This window comes from Typopeltis vanoorti, chromosome 4 (genome assembly GCF_054136105.1).
Source record: "Typopeltis vanoorti isolate ZY-2024b chromosome 4, IOZ_Tvanoo_1.0, whole genome shotgun sequence".
NCBI lineage: Eukaryota > Metazoa > Arthropoda > Arachnida > Uropygi > Thelyphonidae > Typopeltis > Typopeltis vanoorti.
The window spans coordinates 13,335,479-13,347,389 of record NC_143552.1 but is presented as its reverse complement, the minus strand read 5'-3'; the positions used below and the strand labels follow the sequence as shown (position 1 = coordinate 13,347,389).

The following is an 11,911-nucleotide window of genomic DNA, read 5'->3' as shown; positions in this document are numbered from 1 at the left end:
CGTGGCATATATATGAATGTTTGATATTGTATTCCAGTCTATTTCGTGTTGGCAGCCTTCATTATTTCTGTTCAATGAGAATAGGACATGGCTTGAGAGGGCGATAGCTCTGGTTCTACTTCCATGCGAATTTACTTCCCATGGAAGCCATATTTGCGATCAATAACAAAACTCTCAGTTCACAACGTTTCTCCTGGTTAAAGACTATCCATTAATGAAACTGTCGTCATAAATAAAACAGATTACCGTAATAAAATCTTAGCGTTATTAGAGTCACATATATACTCGGAGCTAGAGAGAGACCCAACGAGAGATACATAATAGAACCAACAACCTTCTAAAAAAAACATGGAGCTACCAAGAAACATACGACTTTTTCTTCGTTCTCTACATCCATGTATCCCAACATTATACGGCCTTCCAAAGGTACATAAAGAAAATTTTCCACTAAGGCCAATTGTTGATAGTATTCACTCGCCTACATATAAGTTATCAAAATATCTAGCATCCTCCTTAAAAGGTTTAGCAGGAAAATCTCCTTCTTACATTAAAAATTCAATGGACTTCATCTCTAAAATAAAAATATAAAGCTCAAGAATTCAGACATAATGGCGAGCTTTGATGTAGTCACACTCTTTACAAATGTTCCAACCTAAGAGGTTCTCAATATTTTAAGTAACAAGATCTCAAAAATGATGTTTGCTCTGCTGTCACATTGTGTTAATTCAGGCTACTTTAAATTTGAAGAAAAAATTTATAAACAAAATAAGTGATTAGCAATGGGCAGCCCCTGTCTCCAATACTAGCCAACATTTTTTTCGAGAATTTCGGAGATAAGGCTATCTCTACTGCTACACTTAAACCTAAAATCTGGCTCGGTTACGTGGATGACATATTCCTTATTTGGGAATACGGTATAGATAATCTTCACACTTTTTAAATCATTTAAACAACTTCCACCCAGACATCAAATTGACCATAGAAATTGAAGAAAATTGATCTCTGCCTTTTTCAGACATGAAACTGACTAAGATATCTGACTTGTTAAAAATCTATCTTCAGAAAATCTACGCACACGGATAGATCAGCATGCGTCCTCACACGACTATCCAGCATAGACGTTAGGTATCATCTCTACTCTGGCTCATCGTGCCAGGTCTGTATTGTCAGTTGAAAAATGAACTGCAACAGCTCAAGAGAACCTTCACAAATAATGGCTACTCTTAAAAAACCCATCAATTAACAACTATACCGCCGTCCTCAAAACAACATAGAGACACAAGACAACCCCAATGATTATATCTCTTCACCTTACATCAGCTCGATCTCCCAGAAACTAAGAAGAATTTTGAAAAAAATTAATATAAAAACGTGTTTTTCCACTCTTCCTAAACTCAGGTCATTTCTAAGCCAACCAAAACAGGCTCACAACCATCTTCAGTTTCCAGGTGTATATGAAATCATATGTGACTGTGGGAAGCCATATTATGGCCAAACCGAGACGTCCATCCTCTTGCGTGTCGAAGAACATCAGAGAGACATCGCTTATAGTAGAACCAAAGCTAGCGCCCTCTCAAGCCATGTCCTGTTCTCAGTGAACACAAATAATGAAGGCCGCCAACACGAAATAGACTAGAATGCAACATCAAACATTCACATATGCCATGATGAAGTAGAATGCCGCATATTTGAATCCAAAGAAATTATCCTACACTCTTTCTCACATAAATAGTGACCTCAGTTATAATTTGATATACTCACATAGCTCTGCTATCAGATACTGGCGCACTCGTGAAGTCACACGCTAGCAGATGCTTAACAATAGAACTTTAGTTCTGACTGCAGCTTCAGTTCAAACGTAATTTCAGTTAATAGTCTCTTATTATAGTGTACTGTTTCTTTATGGTGTTTTTTGTGTTTGCGTTTAATGTTCTCACGCCTGAAGAAGTCGTCATTCCGACTAAACATGTTGTGTGTTAGATTAAATTAATTTGTAATTTGTTTTTCTAATTCTCGGAATTCAGTCAGTAAATAATATGAATATTATATATATATATATATATATATATAATCCCGAATTACAGGTCATTCTTATAGTGTATATAATTCCAAACAACCAGTCGACCAGTCGATCTAATGTCAAAGAGATATTTGGATTTCTAAAACATTATTCCAAATCTTTCAAAGAATCTCAGCTGAAACGTATTCAGTAGGTTTTCCTGAGTGATAATATCTTTGTACTTATTTCACAAAGTTTTTCTCTCGGGAATTCTAGTAGAGGAAGAAACATTACAACTGGTTTTGGTGTCAAGTTGCTGTATAAAAAGCCTGCCTGATAAAATTAATTATAGTTTACTAAACCACTCCATGCCATATCGTATTCGAGAAGTGATTCTATCAAGAATATCCTGGATACGATTCTTTTGCATTTTAACACATACTAACCAAACCAATCTTTGCGTTAAAATGAATAGAATTTTGTGACACACAGTACTTAAGGTGACATGTTTCACTTTTGTATAAGGCAGTTTTGTTGCTCTGATAATGCTGAATGGTTAATGCCCTCTTGGTAAATGATAGACAATATCAAAGATGATCCACTGGTGAATGTTAAGTAGAAAAACTGACATATTAAATCTGCTTTTTTAGCTTGAATATTTAAGCAACACAAACTGGATTCCTTTAAGTGTTTAATTTATCCTTAATTGCTAAGTGTAGTTATTACTTTTTTTTCAGTGAGTCAAGTATGATAAATTTCCAAGCTTGTGGTTACAAATGACGTTAGAAACCAATATATCAAACCAGGCTTTCTTCTCTTTTCCAAGATAATCCAGGCATCAGAACTTAGATTACTTATTGCCATTGAACACGGTACAGCATATACCGAAGTGTTGCAGTATGACAATTGTTCTCTCAGCGACTGTGAATAGTTAGAGTCCTCTCTAAGACAGTTAGTATTCCCGTTGTGAAAGCGCCATTTTTAGGTGTGCTCTAATTCCTGTGAATGAAAATATGCGCTTCATCGCATCGTCTTGAGGCGGGTGAAGAATGCCGGGCAAAGATAATGACGTTATTTTATTGGTTTGGCGCACCTCCATAAAAGTAGCCCTACTGTTACGATAGGGTATTATTGGCACAAGACAGTGACGTCAGCGAGGTATGCGGCATATCCTGAAGGCTACTTCAGGGGCCTAAAACTGCTCTTACTCCCGGGCCATCCTTCGCATTTGTTCATTCTTCTCTTGCTTGGGACGCACGGCAGGGTAAAGCATCATCATGGTGAGTAGTCATCTATCTCATCCTTCCTTTATTTCCTGTATTCGGCACCCTTTAAGGGGTGTCAATAATGAGCTTCCCGAGGATCGCTTCTTCGGAAACGTGACGGTGATATTCAACAGAGAAAATCTATTTTAACACTTAATTGTAGTTTTGTGCAGTGGAAAAGCTTTATACGTTTGTTCTGAAGTGCGTTTAACTCCGTTTATTTTTGTTGCAAAACAGATGGCCCTTGTACAAACAAACCTGCGTTTAAATTATAGAAGAGAAAGTGCTGCTGTTTTCGCTTAATATCCTACTACGAAATGATTTGCTGTTTCTTACCTATTTTCTTAAGAAAATACAAAAGTGCCTTCAGGACAAAAATTACTTTGTGTTCAGTTACAGCATAAATTTTACATACATTTCGTAGCATAATCACAAACTATATACGATTAAATTTCTGACAAATTTCCCTCATATTCTTTCATTTTGCGACAGGAAAATCGAAGAGAATATTCGGTATTTATCAAATAAATTTATTAAAAAAATAACTTTATACAATTTTATTTATTTAAGGTGTAAATGTCATGAAATATCGTATAGAGTATGCCGTACTTTGCAGAATGAGGTTATCACTGATGTAAACTCATAAACGAAAAGTAAAACTCGAATACCAAACAAGTTGTTGCAAATTGGCTGCACTCCAAATATGCAACCTGCGCTTTCTTCTGTTATGACGTTCCATCCCATGAAGGTAAATTTGTTGAGTACATATGTAGAGTAATGGTATATTGTGAACCCTTACGATATTTTAGAGGACGAGAAATTACATATATTAACGACCTTGGTGGATTGGCTCTGGTTTTGAGATATTTCGGCAATTTAAAAATGTCCTTTTCAGATGAATTCTTAGCATTGGGTTACAAAGCAAATTTTGAGCTTTTCTAAGTGTTGCATATATGCAAATTTTGGTTTTTAGAGTTGCACATATCTTTACATTTATAGAAAATGAACCTATCAGAATGTGTTTATTAGTGGCAAATACTTATCATCGACCATCACACTGGAGTCTATTTTTTTTTTTAATATAGAGCATTCATATGTTATTCACAAATTTCAAAACAACAAAAACCATAGTGCACAGATCAGTAATGTCCTAAAATTTTCCCTGATGATATTGGAAGGAAATCGATATGATTATATGCAGGGAAAGATGGTGCAGTTTCTGTAACATCTCGCTTTTAGAGAGAAAAGGGTGGATTTGTCGCTTTCTTTAGCAACCATTTCAGTATTTAGCAAAATATGTTATTTAAAAAACCAGAAGAATAAGGGTGAATATAGCTTCTAATATTGCAGAAACACGAAGAAATAATGTACACGATTTAGAAAATCGTGGAAGAAGAGCTCTTGATGATACTACAAAGAAGAATGCAAGATAAAGATGATATGGTTAGTCAATTAGCGCACTTCGTTACATTATATTTTATCTCTCTTCATTATATCAAGTTCATCATCGCACAATACCATTGCATAGTCGAGCATACTAGTGGAATGGATTAGAGTTGAAGAAAGCATTACCTCGGATTAGTTCCCTACTTGTTATCTAATTTCATAATATACTATGACTTCTGTTACACGAGTCAGTAGCTTGGTCTGCATTGACAACGTTCCTTTGTTTGCAAAGCACTCTGTTCAAATTCTTTCTAGGGAAATCCACCGACATTTATACTTAGCTTTTCAACTGAAGATGAGTTAGAGGGCCTCATACGGCGGCTGCAGTGTTTCTTTTTTTTATCTCTAGAAAAATTCCGCAAGACAGACAAACCTGCAAGAGAAAACACGAAATTAGCAGACTATAGGAATGAAAACCAACCATCCTATTGAGTTGGATTTTGCTTTCGAAAACTTACATAACATCTTAAATAGCATATCCACTCGAGTATTCCAGTCTGCTTTCAAATCCTTCAAATATCAGTCATTCTAGTCTACTATAATATCGCCATCTTCTGCTTTCTTCCTCTTAGCATGAGGCTGGACTTGTCACAGCCAAGTAACTTATTTTCGAAGAAACCTAATAACGCTGTGATAGGACTGTTATCCATCTGCAAGATTACTATGCTGGTCAGTTTGTGTATGAGCCAACCAGTTTCTCTATTTATGTGGAGGAAAAAGACACGATACATATATTTCCTGAAGGAAAACCCTTGAAAATGATATATGAGAAAGATTATCTAATCCTCAGCTATAAAAGCCATATAGAAGTTCCCATCATAAACGACTTTGAACCAAGTTCAGTCAACTAAAGGGTCTAAGTCTAAGTCAGTGTTTCCCAATGTTTTTTTAGATCATGCCCCACCTCAACGCCCGAAAGATTTTGATGCCCCCCCCCTAGCATAACAGTCAGCCAAGTTCTGAAAAAGTATAATATAAATATGTACTTTAAATAAAAATGGAACATGAGTAAAACTGTTTTTAATTTTACTCTCTTCAATGAATATAAATTTCATATTACACTTTGTATATTATAAAACATAAATCGAACTGAACTCGGTAAAATAAAATCCAAGTTAATGCGATCCTTGAGCTTGATGTCTGCTGCAAAGAATTTTTATTTGAGGTACTAATTTAGTTATTTTCAATCTCAAATCCTGATGGTTTGTGACATCCAGATGATTTCGTTTTTTAGTAGCAAGTTGTTTACAGTGCTAAAGCCACATTCAACTAAATATGACGACGGGAAGGGCAACAGTAATTTTATTTTATTTTTTTATTTATTTTTTTGCAAAACTAGTTGAATTTCAGTATTTCGTTTCTGTCTCGTCAGAAAGCCATGCCATTGTTCCTTTTATGTTAAATAAATTTCTAATAGACTCGTCATTTTGCTTTTCTGCAATATTTGCAATATCGAGGGGAAAAAACCCGAGTTTCTGTGAGTAAAAAAAAATCCCTCAACCTCATGTTAGACTGACTAAATCATCTTCAAATGAAAAGCCATAATGAACGTTTGCGCCACAGACGGGATTCGAACCCGAAGCTTACAACCCACGGGCTCCGTCGAAATCATCTAAGCTATTACCAGATTCACTTCATTAGCATATTATTAAAAACCTTCTGAAACATTGTACAATCTTAGCTTCCATTAGAGTGAAAAAAAGAGGGTTATGTTGAGCATTTTCCTTAATTTATATAGGATTGTACTTATCCAAATTCAGGTTAAGGAAGTTAACCACCAAATGGTTTGGTGACCGCGATTCTAATATAATACAGGTTGTTTAATTTCACAGTCTGAGTATTAAATTGCTTCCAGAATAATTTCATCATTTTATTCGGTAAGAAAGGGGGAAAATAATCTCAAGTTGTAAATTAATATTTATTGTATTTATTCGTTATTCATTTATAAGTTTATGTAAAACCTTATTTATTGATAGTTCCTATATACGAAATTTATAATAGTATATTATAAACTTAAAAGGTTTAGGTTTTCGCTTTTAAAACGGTTTAAATCCCTTTAAAATATATATTTACAGATTTATGTCTTTCTACTTTAAATATTTTATTATGTTTTACAAATTATTACTTAGAAAAAATCTATACTTTTATCTTATTAGTTATACTTACAATTAAATTTCAAATTTTTGCACTAAACTATGAAAATGAGACTGGTAGTTTTTATGTCAGTTAAAAAAAAGTCAGGAACGATATTTAATGAAAAGAGGCGAAAAAATATTTGCATTTTGTATACGGAGAGAGAGAGAGAGAGAGAGAGAGTCGTAATTTGAACCAAATTAATAGTACACTTTATTATTATTACAACATATTGCCTTTTCTCAATTAATAGCATCTGTTAATGTCACGAACTTTACTTGTTCGCATTAAGAATAAATAAAACAAAATATTCCATACTTATAACATAATTCAGCAATGCGATGTTTTGATAACTGCACTGTCTCTTGCTTCAGTTGGATAATGGTAGTGCGACTAAAAATGACTAATTCAATGATCTTTCAAAAACCAGCCTATCAATAGCATAAGATTTTTGACTTTAATCTACCCTTTGGTATTCTTATACATGGTTTGTGTTAATTAAGAAATCGATATTTTATGAATAGAAAACCCTCATTAGACCCGGTTTCTGTTGACTGTTTTGCCAAATTATTTAAATTACGCTTGGATAATTAATTCAAACTTGAAGTCATTGTATGCTAATTCGGTGTTCTTAGGTCAGCTTGTTTTTCAGAAGGATAAAAATACGAATTCGTGAAGGTGAAGCTGGGTAATTCCCTTTTATTTGAAAAATGTTAAAAGAGTTATTGGGTCCAAGATAAATATTAGTAAAGAGGTGTTTTAAGTAACATTATTTTGCGTTTAGCTACATTTGAAATTTCAGTTTATGGTATACTAGTGTTCGTTGCTCACACATTACTTGAACTAATATGTGTAAATTAACAAACACCTTCATATTAAAAGTAAAATGTGCGGTGGGTGAAAACTCCTATCTTTACATAGGTGGATGGCAAAATAAAGAACTTTCACTTTTTCTTTTCTTTAGAGAGCGCGATTTGTTTACCATTTTCATATTTGCTCCCACACATGTAAGGATACATCAGTCCCATGCAGAGGACAGAAAGCGAGAAAGGTCTTCTTGAATGAATGAATGAATGAAGAAATAATATCAAAGCTTTGACAATGGGCGTTGTAAAAGTTTCAGTAAAAACAAAGAGTGAAGTAATCAGTAAAATATAGATAGAATAGATTGTCACTCAAAGAAGATCATTTATGTATGCGATCTAAAGGATAGGTCAGAGAACAGAATGCTGCAGTTTATAACGAAGTTCGAGAAAAGTATCTATTATTGCAAATACGAGGTCAGTAGCGATCCGTATTTACTATAATACGGAGCGCTACTGACCTCGTATTTGCAAAGTCAGAAGAAAATGAATAAGACAGAAGCTTGCTGAGAATGGTTTATACGCAGACTTATTCAAATACCGAAAAATGTTAGGAGCAATTGCTTGAATTTTGCGAATCCTTCTCATATCAGGCATATGTGTCCAGATATGGCAAAACCAATACTAGTGGTTGTTGATCAGTAAGTGAGCTTCCATGCAGTGCATAAGGCTGTTGACGTTCTCCGCTAATTTGAGACGATCCAAATGAAAGCAAGGTCACGCTAGGTAGGCAGGCTTATTTATTTCCCTTTTTAGGAATAGGCTAGATACGGGCTAACTTCCAAGCTATAGAGGCCGATGTTGCAGAATATGAGAATGTGTAGCCATGACGCAAATTCTAAGCTCAGAAAGGGTTGGGTTACGATAAGGATCAGAAGAATTTTATCACTAAGCTAGCCAAATTTATTCTGATGTATTTCTAACGCAAAAGGAAGAGTGGCATGGAATTCGTTGTTTATGGTATAGCAGAAGGTAACTTGTCTAGGCTATCATCTATCATTTTAGGAGTTGAAGGTTTACTTAACTTCGACTTTGGGCTTTACTTTTTTCTTCACCATTAGAAATTAACTAATCAATTTATAATTAATTAATTAAAGATATTAATTAGAAAGTATTACTCAAGAAAAAGCCCCTTCATCACCTTAATCAGTAACCTTATAAAGATAAACGCATTAGAGTTGAATTCAACAGCATAAATTCCTTACCTTAAAACTTACTGATAGCGAATAAGTGAATAATTTTTGCTAGGTACAATATGCAATAACAGATTGCAAATCTAAACCAAGATATACAACCAACCTTGAAAAATATGATGTGTATACATACGATTTTAATATATTCAATATATCATCCATATATGGACAAATACGAACTTCACAGTTATCTTAGATAATGAAATTGGATTTGCGTAGTACTGAGATTCGGAAAAAGTGTGATGGATCATATTTTCCTAATAATGATTTTTTATAAAAAGATTTCATTTAAAGCTGAAACTATTATTTTTGCTGTCCAATAAATTAAATGAGGCTTAAAATAGAAAGATCAAGAAACATGTATTATAGATTCATAATGAATCTATAATACATGTTTCTTGATCATCTAACTAGAGTAATTATTTGGACAATAGATCAAGTGTTAACTAATAAATATTTATTAAACCTACTAGTTTCACCAAACTTTAGCTGTTGGCATCTTCAGGGTACAAGTATTATATTATAGATATAATATAATATAATATAATATAATATAATATAATATAATATAATATAATATAATACATGTATTATAGATATTGTGATTTATTATTTACTACTAAAATGGGTGATCCTTAGTTCGGTATTCGGCTGCTTCGAAGATCTGTTGATCTCAAAAAACCACTGAGAAAAACTGAGTTTTATTATGAAATGAAATAGGTTGTTTCTTTATATTGCCATTGATGACTATAAATTTAAAATAATAATAATGATAATCTCATGACATTCCTTCTGCCTTTATATTACGTCAACTGGCGTGTTACAGTCCGATGATGTCACTTCTTATAAATTTAAAATTTTCAATGAAAAAGGAGGAATTTCAACAGTTCAGAATTTATCGGCCAAAGCATATGTTCTGTAGCTTATTTTTGCAGTAGGAAAAATCTCAGTTATGCAGAAGAAAAATCGCGTGATCTCTATATTTGAGATCTCTATCTCAAAAATTTGTTTTCGTGAAATAAATGAAAAAATACATCGAACAATTGATAATCATTATTAGCTTCTTAAAACAAATTACTCCATTTCATTATAAGATAAAATACTTTATAATGTTCGCTATGAGCAAAATTCAGAAAACACTATTAATAATTATTGAAGAATAGCCTTAAAAGGCTTTAATTCGGCGATTATAATTTCGTCCTTATTCCATAACCCAACGTACAGAAACAAAGAACGTTTCGACAATAGATCAGAGAACTTGTGAGAATACATTTCTCGGCGTCGGAATTGCCTTCGATTATACTTGATCGAAACGTTCTTAAATGCTCTATAGATTCAGTTATGAAATAACCACGGGTTTTTAATGTTCCTTATTTCTTCTACCTATTAGTAATACTTTTTTCTGTTTAAATTCATTGCATTTTAATCACCATAATCACCAAAAGTTCAATAACTTAGGAACAATATTTAGCAGTAGTTTAGAGTCATATATCCCTACTACACCTTAATGAATGTTCATGAAACGAGTGAAAACATGCACATCATACTTCAATGAACTCATCAGCATTTTTTCTACTTCAGGGGCGATTACAAAACAGCATGTAATAAAACTTTTTATTTTTGAAAAAAATAAAGCAGTCTTGAAAGTTAATGTTTTATATTTTTAAAAATTATAATTTAAAATATATTTATAAATTATAGAAATACAATCAGAGATAAAGAATTGGACTCTTCAAGAAATATAAAATTATGATATTATGATTGCATGTTTCCTTATGAAGTTTCTTTTTATTCGTGTGACTGACTATGTTAGGCCATTGGTGTTGTTTAGCCAACAATGTTGTTCAAATTAGAAATTTATTTATTCGTTGAATGGCTGTCTTTCGATTCCATTTCTGGTCGGTTCTTTTGTAATTCTGTAAAGCGCGTAGTGTTATTTGTTAGTGCAAAATCTCTCGCACTAACAAATACATAAATGCTTTTCTACACAATGTATGTTGAACTTTTGTTGAAAAAAGGTAATTGTTACCACTCTCTAACTTTTTAATAACCGAATATTAAATTACCTATAGAGACTTTGTTATTTGTTATGAGAAATAACAGTAATTTATTTATTTAATTGTTTATTCTATTTTCTTTACTAATTAATCGTTTTCATTTAATAAAAGCAATTAAATAAGAAAAAGAATGTAAGTAGGGTTAATAACAATACAAGATATTTAAAAGGTAGTACAACAGAGACAGTATAACTCAGTTTAGTTTAAAATAAGGAATCAAAAAAATTGTTCAATAAAAATCTGATCTGATGACACTTTTATAATGAAAGTGCATAGATTATAAATATGCTCAAATGGAAAATCATATTTCACACGTATTATACTCTTTTTAACTTGTTTACTAAGAAAATAAAAGAGGAAAAATCGAAAAATATAAATAAATTTCATATTAATGAGAAAAACAAAATGTATTCACGAATGTATTTACTAAGTTAAAAACAAATGTATTTACTAAGTTAAAATATGCTATGGTAACATTGCTGTTACTGACTCTTCACATACGAGGTGCACCGAAATGCAAAATGACAGGCGAATCTGAACTGAACGCCATTGTAGATTGCTGAAACGAATAATATCAAACAAAAGCGATCTATTCGCATGTTAGAATTCATCCTCTTCTTTTTTCACAAGCGTATCATTATTTCCTCATCTCACAGAAATATTTTCTTTTCTTTTATCGTTATCTTTTTATGAATTGATATTCTATTCTCTATGGCTAAAGAAACGCATAATAAAACTGCTAGGGATAACCACATTTATTTATTTACTCCTTCTCTTCTTTAAGAACATGAATGATGAAAATTAAATGCATTTAAACATTTCACTTATACTAGATAAGTGTATGAAAACAAAGAGTTCGTATGTTATAATGTTATTTCCAGTCTTTGGAGAATAATGAGCAGGATTCAATAAACAGCTTCATCAGCAACTTAAAGAATCGCGAGATCGACAATCA

The 11,911-nt window shown here is 32.6% G+C and overlaps 1 protein-coding gene across 1 annotated transcript in view; it reads left to right on the top strand.

Moving 5' to 3' along the window:
* Positions 1 to 3,143: 3,143 nt before the first annotated feature.
* LOC150107116 (myosin regulatory light chain 2-like) overlaps positions 3,144 to 11,911 on the top strand; it is a 35,983-nt gene continuing 27,215 nt past the window's right edge. The window contains exon 1 of the mRNA XM_090391643.1: positions 3,144 to 3,279. Within this exon, the coding sequence (XP_090247769.1) occupies positions 3,277 to 3,279 (3 nt within the window). The 5' untranslated portion in view covers positions 3,144 to 3,276. The remainder of the gene's footprint in view (positions 3,280 to 11,911) is intronic.